Below are 25,894 nucleotides of genomic sequence, written 5' to 3' on the forward strand. Positions count from 1 at the left end.
TAGAACTCAGGCCCCTCTGATCCCAGGTCCTGTCTCTATTCACTAGGCAATGCCGCTTCTTATGGATAGAAGCACTATTATCCATAAATTCTGGGAAGAAAATGCTATACTCTTAAGAATTTTCTTTCAGAACCTATAAGGGAAGCAGCATTCATTCAATCATAGTTATTGAGTGTTTCCTGTGTGCAGAGCACTGTACTAAGTGCTTGGAATGTACAATTCGGCAGCAGATGGAGACAATCCCTGCCAAATAATGGGCTCAGAGTCTAGTGGATAGAGCATGGGCCTGAGAGTCAGAAGACCCTGGGTTCTAATCCTGACTCTGCCACTCGTCTGCTGTGTGACCTTGGGCAAGTCACTTAACTTCTCTGTGCCCCAGTTAACTCATCTGTAAAATGGGGATGAAAACTGTGAGCCCAGTGTGGGACAGGGACTGCGCCCAACCCAATTAGCTTATATCTATCCAAGCGCTTAGTGCAGTACCTGGCACACAATAAAGCCAGTGCTTAGAACAGTGTTGGCACATAGTAAGCACTTAATAGATACTATCATTATCATTAAGTAGATAGAGTAGTAGATTAAGTAGATAGAGTAGATAGTAGATACTAGTAGATAGTAGATAGTAGATAGAGAAACAGCGTGGCTCAGTGGAAAGAGCATGGGCTTTGGAGTCAGAGGTCATGAGTTCGAATCCCAGCTCTGCCACTTGTCAGCTGTGTGACTCTGGGCAAGTCACTTCACTTCTCTGTGCCTCAGTTACCTCATCTGTAAAATGGGGATTAAGACTGTGAGCCCCATGTGGGACAACCTGATTCCCCTGTGTCTACCCCAGCGCTTAGAACAGTGCTCTGCACATAGTAAGCGCTTAACAAATACCAACATTATTATTAAGTGCTTAACAAATACCACAGTTATTATCATCAATATTTCTTCTACTTCTCTGCATGAGTAAGATGTCCTCTGCTCTCAAAATAGTGAATGAGCAGGCTCTAAACTGCAATGGTGGATTTTGTTACCAAACAGGAATGTTCCCTTGTGAGCAAATGCCATGAAATTCCTAACTCTCAGGAGGCAACTTGTAAGCAGGGAACGTTCTACCAACTCTGTGGTGTTGTACTCTCCCAAGCACTCAGTTGACTGCTGTGCACATAGTAAGCACTCTATAAATGCCATTGATTGTCTGATTGATTGCGGCATTAGCCTTACTTATTTTTAGTAGAGAATTATCTGTCATTGTCTAACTTGGACTTAGATAAATCAGTTATCTCTTCTATAAAATGGGGATTAAAGCTGGTAGCCCCATGTATCTACCCCAGTACTTAGAACAGTGCCTGGCACATAGTAAGCACTTAACAAATACAATAAAAAAAAATATTTTACCATGTGGAGCTGTGGTTGGGCTACTTCTACATATCTAGTTCCAGCCCCCAAAATGAATTATAAAGAAGAGAAAAAGCATCAATCAATCAAAGTTATTGGGTGCTTACTATGTGAAGAGCATGTGATAAGCATTTAGGAGAGTTACAATAAGACAGAATTAGCACATACATTCCCTGCCCATAATGAACTTACAGTCTAGAGAAAGGGAAAATGTGTGTAAGGGAAAATTGCTAAAGGCTTAGACTGGCCAGTAACAGCACTTAAGGATACCATACTCTCCTAAGCCTGTGATATCACATGGGTCATGTCATTCACACAGAGTAATCTAATGAGGTCACATGGATCATTTTATGGAACCCTGCCTAAGTCTGTTCAAGCCTGGAAAGCTTTTCCAGAGGGACAACTTGACCTCTCTACTTGCTCTAGAATCTTTTTTCTCTTCACCCAGATCCCCAAAAACACAGGTCATGCTTCCAAGCTGTGGAACTTAAGGTGGGATGGAGTCAATCAAGCAATTAATGGTATTTATTGAGTGCTTACTGTGTGCAGAGTACTGTACTAAGCACTTGGGAGAGTACAAGAGAGTTGGCAGACAAATTCCTTGCTCACAACAAACTTACAGTCTAGAGGAAAGACTGACATTAATATAAATAAATAAATTATGGTTATATATCTAAGTGCTGTGGGGCTGAGGGAGGGGTGAATAAAGGGTGCAAAGCCAAGTGCAAGAGGGACATAGAAGGGAGTGGGAGAAGAGGAAATGAGGGCTTAGTCAGGGAAACCCTCTTGGAGGAGATGTGCTTTTAAGAAGGGTTTGATGGAGGGGAGAGTGATCATCTGTTGGATGTGAAGAGGGAGAGTGTTTGAGGCCAGAGGAAGGATGTGGGCGAGAGGTAAGTGATGAGATAGAAGAGATCAAGGTACAGTGAGTAGGTTGGCATTACAGGAACAAAGTGTGTGGGCTGGGTTGTAGTAGGAATTCAGGTAGTTAAAGTAGGATGGGGCAAGGTGATTGAGTGCTTTAAAGGCTAGGGTAAGAAATTTCCATTTGATGCAGAGGTGGATGGACAGTTCTGGAGGTTCTTGAGGAGTGGGGAAACACGGCCTGAATGTTTCTGAAGAAAAATGATCTGGGCAGCAGAGTGAAGTTTGGACCAGAGTGGGAAGAGACAGGAGGCAAGGTCAACAAGGAGGTTGATGCAGCAATCAAGGCGGGATAGAATAATTGCTTAGATTAACATGGTAGCAGTTTGGATGGAGAGGAAAGGGTGGATTTTAGCAAAGTTGTGACAGTCGAACCAACATAATTTAGTGACAGATTGAATATGTGAGTTGAATGAGAGTGATGAATTGAGGATAATGCCAAGGTTACATACTTGTGAGACAGGGGGGATTTAGGTGCTGTCTTCAGTTATGGGAAAAGCAAGGGGAGGACAGGGTTTAGCTGGGAAGATGAACTTTGCTTTGGACTTGTTAAGTTTGAGGTGTCAACAGGACAGCCATTTACTGATATCTTGAAAGCAGGAGAAATGTGAGACCACAGAGAAGGAGAGAGATTAGGGCTGGAGTTGTAGGTTTGGGAATAATCTGCACAGAGATGGGAGTTGAAGCCATGGGAGCAAATGAGTTCTCCAAGGAAGTGGGTGTAGATGAAGAATAGAAGAGCAGGGAGGCTTAACACTTAAACAAACAAAAAAAAACCTCTCTGGAAATAGTGGTACTGAGTTGATACTGGACAGGGAAAAAGGTTGACTGAAAACCAAACTGTCTTGTCTCAAATGGAATGAATAAACACCCTATATTTATCTAAATTTGAAAAATTCCTTTATACTAACAAAGACCTAAAGCAAGTTTTGACGTTTAAAGTTTTACTTTATCAGGCCTAGAAGGTAATATAATTTATTTTCCTCAAATAGACATTTTGAAGACCTGCTTCCCTATTTTCAAGTCAAATTTCAACCTGGGAATGAGGTTGGTATTCAACCCAGGCTTGAAGATACACCTTTGCTATGAGAAAAAGCATTTGAATGGATTTCTCCTTTCTCATTTGGGGGAGGTGAAATAATAATTTAGATATTGAACCTGCTTTATGAGCAGGTTTTGCCTGAATCAATCAATCATATTTATTGAATGCATATTGTGTGCAGAGAACTGTGAAGACAGAAATGATAGAATTGTAGAGCTGGGAGGAAACTTGGATAGTCATCTAATCTAACTTCCAGCCCTCAGGCTAGTGAAGAACTAAGCTTTCTGGGAAATCCTTAAGATTTTCCAGGTTGAAGAGTCCCCAGCCACCCTTGATAATCTCTTCCAGTTAATTCTCATTCAAAAAGTTCTTCTTTATGTCTAACTGAAATCTCTCCTGCTACTTTCCTTATTTCAGACCTCTGTGACTAAGGAGAACAAAAGGTCAAGATCTCAGACATGAAAACCTTTCATATAATAATAATAATGGCATTTGTTAAGTGCTTACTATGTGCCAGGCACTGTAATAAGCTGGGGTGGATACAAACAAATCGGGTTGGACCTAGTTCCTGTCCCACGTGGGGCTCACAGTCTCAATCCCCATTTTACAGATGAGGTAAATGAGGCCCAGAGAAGTAAAGTGACAATCATTCTACATCCTTTTAAAAGTTTGGAGACCTGAAATGAACACTTTAATAGTGTCAGGTTAACACAGAGAATATCCCTCTGTAGTATGGCCTAGTGAAAAAGGCATGGATCTGAGAGCCAGATGGCCTGGATTCTAATTCTGCTTCCACTACTTGTCTACTGCGTGACCTTGGACAAGCCAGTTTTCTCATTTATAAAATGGAGATCAATATTTAAACACCATGTGGGATGTGAACTCTGTCCAACCTGTTAATGTTGTCTCTACTCCAGTGCTTAGTACAATGCCTGACATATAGTAAGTGCTTAATAAATACCATAAAAAATAGTAGAAGTGTGAGTTTCTGGCTCTTTCGGGTCATTCTCCTGTAGATAAACTGAAGAACCCCCTTGGCTTTGCTAATAATTGCCATACACTGATGACTTGTATTCAGATTTTGGTTGACTATGGCCTGGGTACTTTTCTACTGCATTCCTGTGGTTTAGTTGTATGGTCTCCTTTTCATCTCTAAATTCACTATATTCCACTAGGTTCTTTTGACTTACCTCTTATTCTATTCCTATTCTATTCCTCCTATTCTGTAGGACTGATTCTCTACACTTAATCCTTTGAAAAGGGTCAGCAATCCTATCTAATTTATTATCAACTGAGAATCTGCTGATCATCATATCAATTATTCACCCCACATCACCGATAACGATATTCGTCATCATCATCGTTATCAGTAATATTTATTGAACACTTCCTGTGTCCAGAACACTACACTAAGAGCTTGGAAGAGTATAAAACAAGTAGAGTAGTAATTTAATTCTGGGCTCATTAGGAATTGTAAATACCTAATACTTAGTAAATAGTGTAGCGGTAATACAATTCCATTACACCAGCTGCGAAGAGTCTAGTCCTTCCTTCTTCAACTGTACTACAATATCAAACAAGTAGTTATACTATTCACATACAGTTTTGGCCTTTTCCCAAGTTTCTCCCCTTACATATACTTCATGTCACTTGACTAATACAGCACAAGAATCCAGGTATTGATTCATTTCATAAGCCAGTTGCTCTTCTAGATCCTCCTCTTCAGGTGTGTTGTCAACAATGGGGACCACTAAATGTATCATCATACTTACAGTACCCCCCTGAGGTACATTTTCTGATTCCTTTAATCATCTCTTGATGTGTGATTTTGAATAGAAACCTCTCCAGGTTGATCTGGTTACACTCTACTTGGTACTTACTTGTTCACATTAAACTCCTGTGCACCTACTCAACTGTAGACCTGTAGGGAACAGAGTCTATCTGATAGAATTATTTTATAGGTATCCCAGAGCTTAGCCCAGTACACAGAAATCACATAGTAAGCACTTAGTACCATAACTAATTAGCATATTAAGGCAGTGAAGATGATACTCTCCCGTAAGTGGTGAAAAGTTGATATTTATTTTCAGGTTACTGCCAGGAATGTCTTCCAAAAGTATTCCCAGGGCTGAAGCACATGACAGCATTTTCATCTCAAAACAGCTGATCTTTCATGGAGCTCCCATTTCTTATCCTCCATGAAAGTCATTAGGCATAAATAATAATAATAATAATTGTGGTATTTATTAAGTGCTTACTATGTGCCAGGCACTGTACCCTACTAAGCACTGGGGTGGATACAAACAAATCGAGTTGGACATAGCCCCTGTCCCACCAGGGCTTCACAGTCTTAATCCCCTTTTTTTACGGATGAAGTAACTGAGGCCTAGAGGAGTAAAGTGACTTACCCAAGGTCACACAGCAGACACGTGGTGGAGCCAGGATTAGAACCCATGATCTTCTCACTCCCAGGCCCGTGCTCTCTCCACTAAACCATGCTGCTAGATTTTAGCTCAATGGCAATTTATTGAGCACTTTTGTTCAGAGCTCTGAACTAAGCATCTGAGCTAGTACAAGACAGTAGAGTTGGTAGAGATGATCCCTGCCCAGGAGGAGCTTACAGTCTAGAGGGTAACAAGGCGTAACCAGGGTTGTCCATAGAAAGACACTCTATGAAAAATCATTGTTCAGACTAAGTCTTTCGATATCTTGGTTCCAACTGCCATATTACAAGGCTTTAGGGTCTATTCTTGTAGCATTCAGTGAAAGTTTGCTTGGCAGGGAATGGTGGAGGAACCAGAGAGATACTCGTGGGATCTATGGGTGTTTCTCAAACACTCAGAGCTCTGACACAGAATTAATTCACAGGGATGGTAATGGGACAAAGCTCAATCAGATCTAAGTGCCTACATTCCATTAGCTATTAAGGCTTCATTCCACACACAGACTTCTATAAATACCTTTAGATTTGGAGAGAATTCCAAGCATGTGTACTCAGGTCAATATGTGGCACAGGCAAGAAAGGCTCTACAGGCAGGGGAGAGAAAGAGCCCAAGAAATCCTGCTCATGAAGCAGCTTGGCTTATTGGATAGAGCATGGGCCTGGGAGTCAGAAGGACCTGAGTTCTAATCCTGCGTCTGCCACGAGGCCGCTGTGTGACCCTGAGCAAGTCATTTAACTTCTCTGGGCCTCGGTTACCTCATCTGTAAAATGGGGATTAAGAGAGTGAGCCCCTTGTGGGACAAGGACTGTCCCACGAATGACTTGTATCTACCCCAGTGTTTAGAACACTGCTTGGCACATTTAACAAGTACCATTATTATTATCATTATAATTATTCTGAATTTGAAATCTTTTTCCCTAGCTTTCTGGTAGGCCAACCTACTCACTGTACCTCAGTATCTTCTATCTTGCTACTGACACCTTGACCACATCCTTCCTTTGGCCTGGAACTTCCTCACCCTCCGTATTCGACAGACCACTGGTCTCCTCACCTTCAAAGCCTTACTAAAATCATATCTCCTCCAAGAAGCCTTCTCTCACTAAGCCTTCATTTCCTCTACTCCTTTTCCCTTCTGCCTTGTCCTTGAACTTGAATTTGCAACCCTTAAGATCCCCACCCTCAGTCTCACATCGCTTTTGTGCATATCTGTAATTTATACTGATGTCTATCTCTCTCTCTCTATGCTGCAAGATCCTTGTAGGCAGAGAACGTGTCTACAAATTCTGTTGTATTACACTCTCCCATCTGGTAGATACAGTGCTCTGCATGCAGTGTGTGCACAATAAATGTCATGGATTGATTGATTGATTGATTGGGTTTTATTCCTACAAGATTCTGGAAAATATAGTTTTCAGGAACTAACTGTAGCCTGAATAAATTCCTCCTTCTCCTTTGGTTCTTTAGATTTCTGTTCCACCTCCAGTAGGAGGCATGGACATTAACCCAAGCCATCTTAGCCCATGGTAATTTTGAAAAAGTAAAATCAATTATTACAAAGCTTTGCTGATATCACGGGATAGTTACTTAAAATTACTAGATCACCATAATTTGAATTACCCATAACAAATGAAGAAAAACCTATCACTTTAGGTGAGACATAATAATTATGAAATAAATACTAATTTGAATTAATCAATATCTAAATGTTAAGCTTTTGTTGAAAAAAAAAACCCCACAGTGATAACAGCCAGATTAAATGGGGTTTTAGTTTTATTTCTTTAATTGTAAGGGAGACAGAATTTAAATTTGGATTATCACTAAAACCTTGTTATTCCTATCTGGGAACTATAAACCACATGTTGGTAAACTCCCATTAAAACCCTGGTTTTGGCCAAAGTACAAATTTACTCCTGGCTGGACCTTGAAATGCCTTCCATTGAAAGTACAGTCCATGATGATGTTTTAATTCCTGGATTTTGTTCCATTTATTTTCCAAGCTGATTTCTCGGAAGAATAAAATGGAAACATTCTAGACAGCATCCTTTTAAAAAAAATTACATACTCATTGATCCATAAAATTCAGTAATTGACAATCTCCTACTTGGTTATTAACAGGAACTGGCAGAATCCCGCTGAGTTTTCTGGAGTAGGTTGCTCATGCAGAAGTTTATATAAATGTCTCTGCATCACTAGTTTATAAATCCTAAGTGAGTCAAGTCCTGGGAGTCAGGTGTCTTGGCTTCTTCTCTTATGTTTCTCTTAAATTGATTGCTGGAACATAGCTTGTCTGTTCATCTGATGGGATTTAATTAAGAAGCCTTTATGCCCCTCACTATTGAAGGTAAATTCCAGGTGAGATATTAGAAGTATCAGAAAGAGAATTGTCCTGGGATTCAGAGAACCTGTTTTCTAATCCTGCCTCTGCCACTTAACTACTAGGTGACCTGAAGCAAATCACTTATCTCTGTGCCTCGATTTCCTCATCTGTAAAATGGGAATTTAAGACTTGTTCTCCCTCCAATTTAGACTGTGAGCACTAGGTGGAACAATGATTTGAGTCCGACCTGATTATGTTGTAGCTACCTCAATCCTTTCCCTCTCAGGATCACAACTGGTGAGTTTCCAGTTCATTCATTCATTCATTCAATAGTATTTATTGAGCGCTTACTATGTGCAGAACACTGTACTAAGCGCTTGGGATGAACAAGTTGGCAACAGATAGAGACAGTCCCTGCCATTTGACGGGCTTACAGTCTAATCGGGGGAGACGGACAGACGAGAACAATGGCACTAAATAGCGTCAAGGGGAAGAACATCTTGTAAAAACCGATGGCAACTAAATAGAATCAAGGCGATGTACAATTCATTAACAAAATAAATAGGGTAACGAAAATATATACAGTTGAGCGGACAAGTACAGTGCTGTGGGGATGGGAAGGAAGAGGTGGAGGAGCAGAGGGAAAAGGGGAAAATGAGGCTTTAGCTGCGGAGACGTAAAGGGGGGATGGCAGAGGGAGTAGAGGGGGAAGAGGAGCTCAGTCTGGGAACGCCTCTTGGAGGAGGTGATTTTTAAGTAAGGTTTTGAAGAGGGAAAGAGAATCAGTTTGGAGGAGGTGAGGAGGGAGGGCGTTCCAGGACCGCGGGAGGACGTGACCCAGGGGTCGACGGCGGGATAGGTGAGACCGAGGGACGGTGAGGAGGTGGGCGGCAGAGGAGCGGAGCGTGCGGGGTGGGCGGTAGAAAGAGAGAAGGGAGGAGAGGTAGGAAGGGGCGAGGTGATGGAGAGCCTCGAAGCCTAGAGTGAGGAGTTTTTGTTTGGAGCGGAGGTCGATAGGCAACCACTGGAGTTGTTTAAGAAGGGGAGTGACATGCCCAGATCGTTTCTGCAGGAAGATGAGCCGGGCAGCGGAGTGAAGAATAGACCGGAGCGGGGCGAGAGAGGAGGAAGGGAGGTCAGAGAGAAGGCTGACACAGTAGTCTAGCCGGGATATAACGAGAGCCCGTAATAGTAAGGTAGCCGTTTGGGTGGAGAGGAAAGGGCGGATCTTGGCGATATTGTAGAGGTGAAACCGGCAGGTCTTGGTAACGGATAGGATGTGTGTGGTGATTCCAGTATTCTACCAGTCTCAGTTACCGGAGGGAGAGTCAGGCAGAAGCCTACCCATTCCATTCCTAGCTTGAGCAGTGGCTAGAGAGTGGAAGGCATTCTGCTACAAGTTAAAACTCATCCATGCAGGGCAGCAATGGCATGGGAGTGAGTCGAGGGTGGACACTCAAGTTTACTGAGTGAAAGGAGGCAATGGTAAACCACTTCCATATTTTTTACCAAGAAAACTCTATGGATACACTACCAGAATGCTTGCAGATGGAGAGTGGGGTGTTCTGGGAGAGATGTGTCCATGGTGTCGCTATGGGTCAGAAACAACTCGACGGTGTAAGACAAGACAATACCCCAGTCCTTAGTACAATGCTTGGCACAGACTAAGCACTTAATAAATACCATAAATATTATTCTTATTATTAGAAGCCAAAGTTAGGGATGTAAAAGGAGTAAAGAGGATTAAAGAGTTGTTTGTAGAAAATAAGTGCATTCAGTCAATCATTCAATCAATGGTATTTATTGAGCATTTACTGTGTCCAGAGCATTGTATTAAGTTTTTGGGAGAGTACAATACAACAGAGTTGTTAGACATGTTCTCTGCCCACAATGAGCTTATGGTCTAGAGGGATGAATCATCAGAGGATAAACTGGGACTGTGAAATGCCCCATTTATGACCATTCTGATTCATGTCAAGGACGTAACCATTTACATGGCCTCTCCCAGTTTTTTAGTGCACCTGTTGAAGATAGAGTCCTGACTGGGTGGGTCATATATCTGACCCAGTAAGTCACTAGTGTTCATGCCCTTTGTAGAAACAGGATGATGTTATTACTGAATGGAGACAAAATATTTTGCAAAATCCCATATACGCATTACTTGTAATCCCCAAATCTCCAAGTTTTATGGTAAATGAAGAATACCATCTGAGTTGTGTTTTTAGAGCAAAGTCCACTGAATTGTTGAAATCCCATCGGGCTCACTCTTGGAGGAGAGGTTGTTGCAGGAGGATGAGAACCTCAAGCTGAATCATGGAAGAAGCAATTTGTTTTGGAAGGAAGGAAACAGTGATGCAATAGTAACTCTTTGCAGTCCATTTCCCCCCATTCTTAATAATAGTAATGATGGTATTCGTTAAGCACTTACTCTGTGCCAAACACTGTTCTAAGTATCCATTCATTCATTCATTCAATCATTCATTGCATGCTTACAATGTGCAGAGCACTGTACTAAGCACTTGGAATGTACAATTCGGCAATAGATAGAGACAATCCCTGCCCAACACCGGGCTCATGATCTAAACGACTGAGGTAGATATAAGCTAATCAGGTTGGACACAGTCCCTGTCCCACAATCTTAATCACCATTTTACAGATGAGGTAACTGACACAAAGAGAAGTTACGTAACTTGCCCAAGGTCACAGGCCAGACATGTGGCAGATCTGGGATTAGATCCCACGTCCTTCTGACTCCTAGGGCCATGTTCTATCCATTGGGCCATTCTGCTTCTCCTACCTCTTCTTTAATCTGTCTCAGGGCCAGTTTAATTTGGGGAAATTTAAGACAAAGCTAAGTAGAATGCTCAAAATTGGATGTTTAATCCTTTCAAATGATGTATTACAAATTCCGGTAAGACATTACACTGATCTAATGTTGGACTCATGACCACAAAGAGTTATTAAGGAACACAAACCCATTACATTGCTCCCGGCTGTGAATTTTTAGATTTACTGTACATGAATGAAAGTTCTTTGTGTGTTTAGCTCAAGTGCATGAACATAACATTAAGCATTTCTGTTTACCAGTGACATTAGGGAAAACACAGAACTAATAGCACATGGATGTCTCATGAATACAATGTACTTTTGAGGGCAAACTTGATTTTGTTTTGTCCAACCTCCTGCCCTACCCAGTCTTGGAATTGAAGTGACTTACTGAGAAAGCTGTTAAGGGATGCTCTGTACCCCCAAATGCCATTCCTACAGGTCTAATCCTATCCAGGCTGTTCTGGGAATGTGGTTTGAATTTTAGCTTGACCATCCTGGATTGGGAATATTCCAGTCTGAAGTAAACTGGATCTATTCTAAGGGGAAGGATTGACTTTCCACTGATACCCTCCTTGAGGGTTAAGTGGACTGCAGTCACCAATTGTTATTTTCTGATTTGTTAGCTAATGATATATTTTTTTATTTGGTGGTGTGGAAGGAAGTGTGGTCTAATGGAAAGGACACAGACAAGGAGCTGAGACCTGAATTGAAGTCCCAGTTGTGCCATAGGCCTAGTGGGTGACTTTGTGCAAGTCATGTAACCTTCTGAACCTCAATTTCCCCATCTGTGAAATGGAGATAAAATAGTTTGTAAACTCCATGCGGGAACGGGGTTGTGTTCAATCTCATAACCTTGTTTCTGCTCCGGTATTTAGCACACAGTAAGTGCTTAAAAAATACCAATAAATGTGGGCCTCTGGGAACACAGTGTAACAGTTACAGAATAATTGCAACAAGATACCTCCTATCCTTCTTTTCTATAATAATAATAATAATAATAATAATGTTGGTATTTGTTAAGCGCTTACTATGTGCCGAGTACTGTTCTAAGCGCTGGGGTAGACATAGGGGAATCAGGTTGTCCCACGTGGGGCTCACAGTCTTAATCCCCATTTTACAGATGAGGGAACTGAGGCACGGAGAAGTTAAGTGACTTGCCCACAGTCACACAGCCGACAAGTGGCAGAGCTGGGATTCGAACTCATGAGCTCTGACTCCAAAGCCTGTGCTCTTTCCACTGAGCCACGCTGCTTCTCTATTGCCCATTTGTCCAGTATAGTGCTCTGCATAGCAGGCACATGATAATCTTTAGAAATACTCTTTACAGGACTACAAGTTCTGTCATGATTCATTCATTCATTCATTCAATCATATTTATTGAGCACTTACTGTGTGCAGGGCACTGTACTAAGTGTTTGGGAAAGTAATTATTCCTGCTCTTAGACTCCAGTATCTTTCTTCAGTTGTGAGAACCAATTGGACCAATGGCTAGAACCTAGCTTGGTATGCCCTCTTCTTTATTATGAGGGTTGTTATTGTTATTTTTATTTTAGTTAAGATGGTCACACACTATTTTAAGCACTGGAGTTGATACAGGTCAATCAAGTTGGACAAAATCACTGTCCAACATGGAGCTCCCAGTCTAAATAGAAGGGGGAACAAGCATTGAATCACCATTTTAAAGTTGAGGAAACTGAGGCACATGGAAGTTAAGCGACTTCCCCAAGGTGACACAGCAAGCAATTGGCAGAGGAAATTAGAACACAGATCCTTGGACTCGAAAGCCTGTGCTCTTTCCACAAGGCCAAGTTGCTTTTCAATTAGTACTATGTCCATATGTTACATCTAAATGAGTCAGTTCACAGATAGAAAGAAATCTTAGATGCGCTAAATCACCATTGAGATGATTAAAGTTGGGTCAAGATAAAGTTGAAACAAAATGTCTTTGTTCTTATTTCACATGTGTGTGCTTCACGTATGGGTTTGTGTATACCTGTAAGCATTCATTAAACCTGCACTGTACGTAGTCATATTTTGTGAGTGTAAATAATTGAGAGGGTTCTTTATTGTTAATTTCTATTCCATGATTTCAAAGAAAACCCATAATCATCACCATCATTGAAAACAATAAAACCCAGGAAAAGATCAGAAAGATAGTTGTAGCTTTTTGTTTTTACAACTTAACATTGCAGAATGAAGTGGGAGGGTGGAGAAGGAAGGGAGGAAATCTATTGAATCAATTGTTTTGTCTGTTCCAGTGTGATCACAGGGACTGCTAATATGGCTTGTCAAACAAGGATGAGTTTATAAAAGAAAATAAATGTAGCTTTTATTTAACAAAGTAGCAATCCACTAAAAGGTGATTTCAAAGGCCCCTAGCTTTTTAATCAGAACCTTCAGAGGCCTTGTCTGATCACTACAAACAGGTTACATTATTCCATCTCTCTCTGAAATGTTAAGCAACAGACTGCACACAAATATTCCACCTTGGAAAGAAGCAATCCTTAAAGGTTTCATTGATTTGGGATTTACGTGTCTGGAATGCACTTTTTGTGATTAAAAGCAAAGGGTGAAAATAGGATTTTTAATTTTTCTCTTGGATAGATGGTATTTTGCACAGGTCCCCAAACTGTGAATTACCACATTTTCCCAGGTCTACTCTATTGCAAGAGGTCATGCATTCAATAAAAAGGGTCTGTCGTTGTCCTTCAAATATTTTACCTCTCTAGATCGCTACCACCACAGTCTTGGGCTGGATGAACTACTAGTCTGACCTAGCAGTGGCATTGCTGAGCAGTGTGACTCTCGCCTTCACAGAAACTGGACCATCAATGACCACTTGTTACATTCCAAACGCTTAGTACAGTGCTCCACACATAGTAAGCGCTCAATAAGTACTATTGAATGAATGAATGAATGAATGAATATGCCTTTTTTGAAGTTGGGCAATCACAGCTCACCAACCAGGGACCATGGAACACTCTTTGACCACTCAGGATTGGGAAGGGATGTGAGTTTTATAGGGTAATGTCATTTTCCTATTTATAATTTGCTCTTGGCTGTTTAGCTTTTCTAAATCAGATCTGCATGTCTGAATTCCTCTGACATGTGCATAAGGAATTTATCCACATCTTTCAGTGTTCCTTGAAATGGCCCCTTGCAATGCCAAAATTATGTTGGTTTCTATGGAGAGGGAAGGAAGGAGGAAGAGAGACAGAAAGAAAGAGAGAGAGAGAGGGGGTCCATTTTATGTGTGGGAATGTGTACTTCTGTAACTGTGAACAGAGGCTCTGATTCCAGCACTCATCATCTTGATTTTCTTCTGTCTTCACTTGACTCAATATTCTCCAGACTAATCAGGGTGTGCATAGGTTAGTCTTCTTTCTGGACACAAGAAAGGTATGCAGCAGGCACGAAAGGTTTCGTGAGAGAAGAGATTTGATGGTGTTCCATTTTTTATCATCTTGCTTTTTAGTTTGAGTTTGTTCATTTTCCTTCTAAGGTTTGTACCATGTATTCACAGTAGTTATTGTTTAGCGAAATTGGTGGGATTTAAAATGCGTTGAAGTCACAACTTGGCTCTGGAGGTGAGATGGTGAGCATTGTGTAGAGTCAACTCTGTCTCCAGGGCCTTCTTTTCCAATTGTGTAGATGAACCAGACATGTTGCTTCTCTTTTCCTCCTGCAGACTTTCCTTATCCTGGCTATTTAATGCTATTCGTTAAGTGCTTTCTGTGTGCCAGGCACAGTACTAAGTGCTGAGGTAGAAACAATCTAATCAGGTTGGACACAGTCTATGTCCCCACGTGGGCCTCACGGTCTCAATCCCCATTTTACAGATGAGGTGACCGAGGTTCAGAGAAATTAAATCACTTGCCCAAGATCACACAGCAGACAAGTGGTAGAGTTGGGATTGGAACCCAGGTCCTTCTGACTCCCAGGCTCATGTTCTAGCCACTAATCCATGTTGCTTTTCACTTAGCTATTTGGGGGCTGTTTAGAAGTTGCCTCCAAACTATTACTCATGCTTTTTGCCCAACCTGGTATAACCAACCTGTTCACCTTTGTCAAATTACATTTTCCCCTCCTTCTAAAGAATTCCAAAAACATCCCCACCCCAGAAAGCATTCTCTGAATAAACTTTCCACTTTCCTGATCATACCATCCCCTCTGACAGGGGATTTGTTCTGGATTGATTGATCCACTTGTGCTTATTATTATCTGTCTTTGTCTACATTAGCATCTATTCATCAGTTTACTCCATTAGACTGTAAGATTCTCCAAGAGCAGGATCACATATTGTATATGTCTTCCAAGTGGCCAGTACAGTGTTCTGCACTCAGCAGGCACTTGTCCAGAACTCTTGGTATTGATGGTGAAGAAGCACACACAGTTTTCATTGGTTTTTCAGTTTTGGGGAATGGGGGGACAGTTTGGAGAAGAAAACATCGCCCACTCCTCCTGCGTTTTTAATATGCAGTTAAAGGAAAAATTGATTAACAAAGTGTTGAGTTATGCATGTCTCCCCGCCTTCAGGTATGCACATGGGAGGTGAGCTTTCCTTGGAAGTAGATGAGAAGTACGGTGATGGACTGAGGCCCAGCATATTCTGAATAATCTATTATTATTATTATTATGGTATTTCTTAAGCTCTTACTATATGCCAGGTACTGTTCTCAGTGCTGAGTTGGATATAAACAAATCATGTTGGACATACTCCCTGTCCCACTCATGGGGCTCATGGTCTCAATCCCCATTTTACAGATGAGGTCACTGAGGCACAGAGAAGTGAAGTGATTTGCCCAAGGTCACACAGCAGAAAAGTGGCAGAGCCGGGATTAGGACCCATGACCTTCTGACTCCCAGGCCCCTGTTCTATTCATAAAGCCATATTGCTTTTTTCAATTTACATATGAAAGGGTTTTGTTATGATTTTAACAAACAAACATGACAATTCCCAAGTCCCCCTGAAAAATGGAAAGTGCTTGTGGCCAAGAACGTTGGAGAAAACTGCTGTTAATAATAATAATACTGTTGGCATTTGTTAAGTGCTTACAATGTGCAAAGCACTGTTCTAACTGCTGGGGGGATATAAGGTGATCAGGTTGTCCCACATGGGGCTCACAGTGTCTTAATCCCCATTTTGCAGATGAGGTAACTGAGGCACAGAGAAGTTAAGTGACTTGTCCAAAGTCACACGGCTGACAAGCAGCGGAGCCGGGATTTGAATCCATGACCTCTGACTCCCTAGCCCCTGCTCTTTCCACTGAGACACGCTGCTTCTCTATTGAGATTCCAGAAGATTTAATTGGTTGAATGTTTTGATTCTGAACCTTCTTCTCACAACTTTTGACATTTTCCTGGGACTATGAAAAATAGCCTTTTCCTCTTCATTTTTAATAGTCTCCATGTTTCTTGAAAATTAGAAATGGAATGGGATCAGATCATATTTAGTTGGTTTAATAGGTGTCATAAATCCCAGCAGGAAATGACTTGATCTCAGCTTGACCTTGATTTTACGAGCTAAAGGGGCTCAGAAACCAAGTTTAAAGCAGGAAGGTTGCATCTGTTATGCTCGGAGATGGTTGTGAGACTCCAATATTTCACCTAATTGGATTAAATTTATTTTAGGGGTTAGCAGAGAGGAACTAATCAAGCAGGGTAAATAGCCAGGTTTGGTTTTTTATTCTTTATGGTTGACACCTCCCATTGCCATCTCTCTTTCTTTGTTTCCTTAGGTTCCATTTATGAGATGTTTGGAAATGAATGTTGTCTGTCAACGGGAGAAGTGATTAAAGTCACTGGCTTCAAAATTAATAAGATTATAGCTGATATTTGTGAGGATAATGAAGACAACCAGGATTCCCCCAAAGTGGAGCTGCCTCTAAATTTTCCAGGTATGATCGGTGTACAAATAAAAGACATGAGTCTCCCTCTCGGTTTTTGCCTTGGAGCCATCTGACTGGTTGGCAGGTGCATGTGGGGAAGACTAGGAAGAGCAGGGGTGAAAGCGATGACAGTGGAAAAGGTAGGGATTGTCTCTATTTGTTGCTAAATTGTACTTTCCAAGTGCTTAATATAGTGCTCTGCACACAGTAAGAGCTCAATAAATATGAACTAAAGAGTACTGAATATATATTGTTAACTACCTCTCTGCATTGTACAGTGCATGGCATATAACAAACTTTTAGCAAATGTAAATCCCATCAAAGAGAGGAGCTACCTCTATCTCCTGAATGGAGGCTAGGTAGGTTTGCTAGTACTTTACAGTTGTATTATCCTCCACGTGGACCCGCCCCCTATCCATCATTTGGGGGAGTTTGTGAGATAATAATGATAATGATAATAATAGAATTTGTTAAGTGCTTACAGTGTTCCAAGCACTGTACTAAACCGTGGGGTAACTACAATATATGCAGATTGGACCTAGTCCCTGTCTCACTAGGGGCTCTAGTCTAAGGGGGAGAGAGAACAAATATGTTATACCTATTTTACAGATGAGAAAACAGGTCTAGAAACATTAAGTGACTTGCTCACCACCATACAAGTGGTAGAGCTGGGCTTAGAACTCAGGTTTCCTGACTCCCAGGTCTATTCTCTTTCCACCATACCACACTACTCCACCCAAGTGAAAACGATGATGACATAAAAGAAAGCCAATTCTCACCACTAAATTCTAAACTCCTTAAGGGCAGGGACCATGTCTACTTTATTGTACTCTCCCAAGCACTTAGTACAGTGCTCTGCACAGAATAAGTGCTCATTTGGTGTTAACAGTTTTGTAAGATTCTGGTGAATTAATTGGATCTCTTTTGCCTTGGAAAAAAGAATTAAAGCTACACTTAGTTCTGCCAGAGAATGTGTCTACCAACTCTGTTACATTGTACACTTCCAAGAGATTAGTACAGTGCTCTGCACACATTAAGCACTCAATAAATCTGATTGACTGAATGATTCCTCCCTAATTTGGACTTTCACTTTGCATTTTGATTAGAATGCTATCAGGGAATTCAGGAACGTTTGTCAGGCAATATGAGCCTGTTTGAGTATAGTACAATGCAGAGTCAAAAGAAATGATTTATGTATATAAACATATGTGTTTATATGAACAAGCGCTTGTGTATATTTGTATGTATTCTATTTATTTTATTACTGATGTGCATATATATCTTTAATTCTATTTATCTATTTTGATGCTATTGATGCCGGTCTACTTGTTTTGTTTTGTTGTCTGTCTCCCCCTTCTAGACTATGAGCCCGTTGTTAAGTAGGGATTGTCTCTGTTGCCGAATTGTACTTCCCAAGCACTTCCTACAGTGCTCTGCACACAGTAAGCGCTCAATAAATGCGTTTGAATGAATGAATGAATGAATGAAACCAACTCAATGAGTACTTCAGGACTAGTTTTCCTTACTGAATAACTTTGAACAATGTCTGTGTTAGATTAAGCAATGTATTTAAGAAACTATGGAATTTACTTCCTGGTCAGCCAAAAAGAAGTGCTCCTTGAGCACCTACGGGGGTTGAATTAGGTGTTAAAAGTTTAAAAATTATTTCTTTTCCAATCCAACTGTCATTTGAACAGCCTGGCTGACTACCCTTTCACTAGAAGTCTCTTTCCTTTAACTCTTAGTCCCTATTTCTTTTGGCCAGTGTGTTTGCAACATTAAGCGTGTTTATCTTCATAATTTGAATAATGATATTCACTTGATATTAGCCTCTTTAGTCACTTGATATTCACCTTACCTTTAGTCCCACAATACTTACATGCATATTCATACTTCATTTCTATTAATGCCTTTCTCCCCTTCCAGAATATAAGCTTCTTGAGGGCAGGGAACACAGCTAACCCATTCTGTCATAATCTTATGTCTTTCCACATTTGGGGAAGCATTAGTACAAAGCAAGTCTTGCCATCCCTGCTGACTTTTGTCAACTGAATGGTAGAGCAAAATGATACCAGGAACCAGTGGCTCGTGGGCTTGATCTTGGGGAGAAGATAGAGAAGGAAAACAGTTACTTTCACTGTAATGTAGCAACTCAATCAATCAATGAATGATGTTTTTGAGCACTTACTATGTGCAGGGAATTGTACTAAGCAATGGAGAGAGAACAATAGAGTAGGTAGATATAATCCCTGTCCTCAGAGAATTTAAACTTCTCTTCCTCCCTCACATCAAACAAAAATTTTCACAAACAGCTTCAAGGTTCTGCACAGTGGGTCCTGCCCGCTACCCTCTTCTTACCTTACTTACCTACCCTGCCCTTACTTACTTACCTTACCTTACCGTACTTACCTGCCTTCTTCATCTGCTGTTCCCAAACTCACCTTCTTCATTACTTCCACGTTGAGCTTCTTCTTGTACCTAGCTCTCGACTTTAAAACCTCTGTCCTCTTACTCGCACTGTTCCCTGGGGTTGAAATTCCCTTTTTTCTAAATCCAAATCCTACCTAAAGTCCCATCAGGCTTTCCCCAATTAATTCCCTATCACCCTGATCCATATTTTCACTTGTCAACTCTAGTACTTATGAATTTATTTGCACCCTCCATAGAACTCATGATTAGAAGTCTTATTTATACCCTGTCTTACCTCTCATTAATATATACATACATGAATGCAAATGTGTTGCAAATGTTTTTATGTCTGTCTCCATCACTAGGCAACGTGTCATTGTTATTCTGTACTTTCCAAACGCCTCGTTGAGTGCCCTGAACCAAATAGGTACTCAATAAATTTGCAGCCTCTGTGACCTGTTACTATGTTAATCTCCTGAATCTTTAGTCGGAACACTTAAAAAATTACTTCCTTTGTGAATCATTTCTCTGCCTGAAGAATGTTTTTTCTAACTATCCCCATACGATCTCAATTATTTCCACCCTTGTTTGACTGAATACCAATTTTTAATAATTGGATTATTCCCATAAATAATTGATTGGCCCATGCTGATTGAAAAATTGCCCACAAAAGACCTCTTTCTCTTCCACATATAATAGGTTGTACTTACTGTTTCTTTTTAAGAAGTTTTTTTTTGGTTTGATTTTGGAGCAAGTAAGGCCTTATTCTAAAATCCTTTGCACTGTGATACTCTGCAATTTTCATTACTGACAGAAAAATATTCAGCTGTGCCATTTTCCAATGTAATTCTTTGTATGTGATTATCGTCCCTAGAGCAGATCTGGGCCTCTTTCCTCAGACCTTCCTATACGAGCAGTTCTATGGGTTTTCTTTCAGATTTGAGTATACCTAGAAGGAGGTTAGATTTCTAAGGTATCAAACTGGCTTCCCATTGTCTTTGTTAACAAAAGACTTCCATTACTTTCTCTGAGGAGTTGAGATTCCAGCACAGAAAACGCAGGAAATCAGAAAAGGGAAGAAAATGCAGTTTCCCAAAGTACCAGGTAGACTTCCAGAAAGAATACCACATGGAGGATTGGGTTAAGAATGCACTGATCACTAACAGGGTGCCAGGTCTTGTACTTAATGGATTAGGTCATTGGAAGCAGGCTTAGTTTTTCAGGACCTTTTGGTCAAGTGAAATCAAAGGAAAAATAAAGAATTTTCTCTAGTTTTTGCTATTTTTCCTACTTTTCATAATTCTTGATTAGATGAGCAGAGAAAATGAGGAAAATAAGGAGAAAATGAAATAAATGGAGGGGGAAAATGCAGTGGAGGTAAAGAGTGGAGGGTGAGCACGGATGAAAGAGGAGGAAAGCAGAAAGGAGGGAAGGGTAAGTTTGGCAAGGGCAAGTTAAAGATGGATAAAAGAGGTCATCAAAATCTTACTTCTGTCCATGTTTTGTTAAACATAAATACCAAGCAGGTTTGTCATCCCAGGCAGCTGGAGAGATTTGGAGAATCCCAGAGACCAGTTCAGGTTTATGCTCATGGTACAGGAAGGAGGTCATCTGCTTACAGACCCCATACTTTAGGGGCCTCAGCCTCTCTCCTCAACTGGATGAAAGAGCAAAATGGTACGAGGAACTATTCTTCATGGGCTTGATCTTGGGGTTAGAAAATGGAGAAGGAAAGTGGTTATTTTCACTGGACCGTAGTTAGATTCATTCATGCAATCAATCAGTTACATTTTTGAGCACTTTCTTGAGCAGGGCATTGTACTAAGCACTGAGGAGAGTAGAACAGAGTTGGTAGATATAATCCCTGCCCTTAAAGAAGTTAAACATCTCTTCCTCACCCAATCACAAATTGTGGTGATCTGGCTGGTGGGGGGAAGGGGAGGGACCCAATCCCTAGTCAGTTTGTCTTAGGTTCAACCATCCCTCTCCCTTTCAGGAATAACTCAGACCTAGGGCATAGGCTCCCCAAGTCAACTGAAGGCTTCTTGATAATAAAGATCACTTATGATACTTGATGTCAGCACCTCAAGGGGAGAGATGTTCAGCACTTGGTTATTCCATTAAGAAATAGGTGAGTGCTAACTGGGGCTAACTTGAATTTCCCAGAATAGAGGTGGAGGAATAGTTCTCCTACTACCAACCTCGGCTTCTTGTTTACTCCTACCTTCCTAGTGACTTCCCATGGATATTGTCAATTATTAGAAATTCCATCCTTAGGTGTCTCATCTCCAAAGGTAGGGCTTGTGGAGATTTTCCTGGTTTAGTGCATCAAATTGGTCCAATGTTGATGATTTAATATGATCATAATAATAAAAATTGTGGTATTTACTAAGTGTTTATTACCAGTAATAATAATGCATTTGTTGAATGCTTACTATTTTCAAGCAGTGTTCCAGTGCTCGGGTAGATACAAATTAATCAAGTAGTTCCATGTGGGGCTCACAGTCTTAATCCCCATTTTACAGATGAGGTAACTGAGGCACAGAGAAGTTAAGTGACTTGCCACAAGTCACACAGCTGATAGATGGCAGAGCTGGAATTAGAATCCACAACCTCTGACTCCCAAGCCTATGCTCTTTTCACTAAGCCATGCTGCTTCTTACCACTATTATTGGCCACTTACTACATGCCAGGCACTGTACTAAGGCTGGGATAGATACAAGGTAATCAGGTTGGACACAACCCCTCTTCCACAGAAGGCCTACAATCTTAATCCTCATTTTACAGATAAGGAAACTGAGGCACAGAGAAATTAAGTGACTTGCCCAAGGTCACACAGCAGGAAAATGGCAGAGGTGGTATTAGAAGTCAGGTCCTCTGACTCCCAGGCCCTTGCTCTTTCAACTAGGTCACACTGCACAGCTAGTGGAAAGAGCAAAGGTCTGAGAGTCAGGAGACCTGGATTCTAGTCTTAACTGCCCAACTGCCTACAGTGTGACCTTGGGCAAGTCACTGGCCTTCTCTGACTCTCAGTTTTCCCATTTGTAAATTGGGGGTAAAATAGAGAAGCAGCGTGGCTCAGTGGAAAGAGCACGAGCTTTGGAGTCAGAGTTCATGGGTTCGAATCCCGGCTCGGCCACTTGTCAGCTGTGTGACTTTGGGCAAGTCACTTAACTTCTCTGTGCCTCAGTTACCTCATCTGTAAAATGGGGATGAAGACTATGAGCCCCACGTGGGACAACCTGATTCCCCTGTGACTACCCCAGCGCTTAGAACAGTGCTCAGCACATAGTAAGCGCTTAACAAATACCAACATTATTATTACTTCTCCCACCCTCTTGGACTATGAGCCTCTAACGGGCAGGGACAGTGTGTGATATGATGATCTTATTTCTACCCCTTTGCTTGGCACAATGTTTGGAACCTAGTAAGTACTTAATAAGTACCCTCCTCCACCTCTTCCTCATTACTATTATTATCATTTTTAAGACTTGGTGTAAACTACCTTGTTAAACTAGTGTTTGAAAGAGAAGGGTCTTTCTTCAGCTCCCAAATCAAAATCCACTTAAACAGTAAATTTCTGCTCCCAAAGGAAGCCATTGATACATCCTTTATAAAATGTTCTGGTTTTCCAACTTGAATTAAATGTACACTGATTTTAATTATTTTATATTGCCACGGGAAACAGATTTTTTCAAGCACCACACAGTAAAAATCAGCAAATATATCAGCCAAATCACACCATTATAAGGAAACACTATAACATATGTTGTCAGTTATAGAAGAATTGCTGCTGTTTCCACCCTTCACACCAGAATAATCTTTTCAATATTTACATCCCAAGTGCATAGAGGGAAACATATGGGGCTTAATATAATCATAAGCACAAGCAGGTGGCTACTTAGGTACATTTATTTCACAGTCATCATCAAAACTCAAGCAGTCTAGAATTCCAGATAGTTTACTACTCCCTTTTACTACTCTCTCTGCTAACATCCCATTTACCAAATTAAGTTAAAGGGAATTTGTTTTGCTCCATAATTTGTGTTCAAAACTCTGTGTCATGTAGCACCCACCTTGAAGTGGCTTAATATTTAGTTGCTGTTGTGTTGAAAAAAACTCGAATGGCTCCATATAATGAACACAGCATGAATATTATAGGATACCTCAAAAGGATCATTTTAAAAAATCCACTTAATTTGGATTTTCCTGGACTTGTCACCTGCTTATTAGTGACATAAGGTTATAGCAAAGATCAATCAATCAATCAGTGGTATGTACTGAGCACTTACTGTATGCAGAACACGGTGCTAAGCTCTTGGGGGAGTACAATACCACAGAATTGGGAGATGTGAGCCCTGCCCACAAGGAGCTTAGAGTCTATAAGAGGAGAAAGATGGTAAAATAAATTATGAATTGGGGAAATAGTAGAGTATAAGATATTAGTAGAGTGGAAGTAGCATACCCTAGTTGATAGAACACGGGCCCAGGAGTCAGAAAGGCGTGGGTTCTAATTCAAGCTCTGCACTTCTCTGCTGTGTGGCCTTGGGCAAGTCACTTTAGTTCTCTGTGCCTCAGTTACCTCATCTGTCAAATGAGGATTAAGACTGTGAGCCCCATGTGAGACAGGGACTGTGTCTAATCCGATTTGCTTGTATCCACCCCAGAACTTATTACATTGCCTGTCGCATAGTAAGCACTTAACAAATACCACCATTATCATTATTATTATTTTTGATACTGTAGAGTTGATGCCTGTCTATTAGTTTTGTTTTGTTGTCTGTCTCCATCTTGTAGACTAGAGCCTGTTTTTAGTAGAGATTGTCTCTATCTGTTGCTGGATTGTACTTTCCAAGCACTGAGTACAGTGCTCTGCACACAATAAGCACTCAATAAATACGATTGAATGAATGAGTGAATGAATATGAATTATCTAAGATTGTCAGCCCCTGTGGTGCAAAGATATTGTAAATAGATGTGGGTCCAGTCTTGAAAATTATTCAGGAAAAATACAAAAGCCCAGTTTCAAGAAGAAGTTAATGTGAGGAAAGTGGATAATTGGAAATTGCCCAGCACCCGATATTACAGAGGTGTTATTTCTAAATACTGAGCAGGACCAACTGGCCAAGAGCGAGTCTTGGAAAGAACTTAAAAATGAAATCCACCTTTAAATCGAAAGGAGACATTTTAAATGGAAAATAGTGGGGCTAATTAGCATTAGTTAATCCTTAAACTCTATGTTTAAGGAACTCCTGCTTCTTTGTTTCCTCTCTGATAGCTTCCCCATGATAGAACCTAATGACCTTGTTTTGAACATCTGGAGGTTTCTAAATGCAGAAGGAGTACAAGAGAATGTTTTTGCGGGGAAATGTGTAGAGTCTAAAACTGAAGTAAATCAAAAGTGTTGAAATAATTAAGAAGCAATGTGGCCTTGTGATTACAGCATATGCCTGAGAGTCAGAGGTCCTGGGTTCTAATTCCCTCTCCACTACTTGATTGCTGCGTGATCTCGACTTTGAGCCTCAATTACCTCATCTGAAAAAGGGAAATTAAGACTGCAAGCCCCATGTGGGACAGAGCCTTTGCCTCACTTGATTACCTTCTATCTATCCTAGTGCTTAGTACAGTTCTTTAGCACATAGTAAGCACTTAACAAATACCCTTAAAACAATAATAAAAAAGAGACTTAGAATAGCAGTATATGCAGAGATTGCTTCAACAGCTTCATTAAGACATTTTTTCTCTTTCCATTTTTTCTAATGATGTATGTGGTTCTATAAAAAATATTTTCCTTTAACAAAATAAATCATACTTCTTTATTAACATCATATTCAAAACTGTAAATTAAAATCTATTTTATTTCAGATTGTGCATTTACCCTATGAAAATTACATATTGGCTTATTATCATAGTCCTTTCCTGGAGTGCTTAGGTGCTGTATTGATCATTTTCTTTTCTAAAGGGCACTAAAAAACATTTGTCTTGGGGAAAAATATTCCACATTTTGTGCAAACAGAATAAATAAAAATTGATAAATCCAATTTGGAGCTGATCAGAATAGATGCCACATTATTTTGTGTTTAGTTAACTTTACTGTGAATTTGGACTTTGGGACTGGCATCAGTAAGAAGCTGCCCAAGGTAATATTGCAATTGGATAGCTATTTATTAAGAAGGAATATTTTGATTGGCTCTTTGATTCATGAGGGAACAGTTAATCAAACAGCTCATTAAATTCAGCTGCTTAGTATGCTAAACTGTTCACTTCATCATCTTCTGGGGGGAAACACACATATGCATATATACAGTACTTTTTCCGTGGTGTATGGTCTTTTAACAAGATAACTCCAAAGGGTGTGATTAACTCGAGCTAATAAAGTCCCTGAAGGATTCAAACAGCCCAGCTGCATCTTCTGCCTTGTAATGCAGAAGAGCTGTAATTATTTCAGGTTTGCTATACTATCCTTGTGCATAAATGCTGAATTAATCCATCTCGTGGCCTACATGATCAATCAGTCAAACAAAGGCAAATTTGCACTCAACTCTTGTGTGATTCTAGGTTACTATTTGTTGGTATCTAATTCAGGAAATTCTGACATGCATAAGAAAAGAGAACAACTGTGAATTCTCCTACTCTCACAAGTAGGCAAATGATGAAAAAA

At 40.5% G+C, this 25,894-nt stretch overlaps 1 protein-coding gene across 2 annotated transcripts in view; it reads left to right on the top strand.

The window, feature by feature from the left end:
* Nucleotides 1-25,894, top strand: part of THEMIS (thymocyte selection associated) — a 173,156-nt gene that overhangs the window by 21,126 nt on the left and 126,136 nt on the right. For both annotated transcript variants that reach the window (XM_029082562.1, XM_029082566.1), the window contains exon 2: nucleotides 16,675-16,833. In XM_029082562.1, the coding sequence (XP_028938395.1) occupies nucleotides 16,675-16,833 (159 nt within the window). The remainder of the gene's footprint in view (nucleotides 1-16,674; nucleotides 16,834-25,894) is intronic.

Source organism: Ornithorhynchus anatinus, chromosome 2 (assembly GCF_004115215.2).
Source record: "Ornithorhynchus anatinus isolate Pmale09 chromosome 2, mOrnAna1.pri.v4, whole genome shotgun sequence".
In the NCBI taxonomy this organism is placed as follows: domain Eukaryota; kingdom Metazoa; phylum Chordata; class Mammalia; order Monotremata; family Ornithorhynchidae; genus Ornithorhynchus; species Ornithorhynchus anatinus.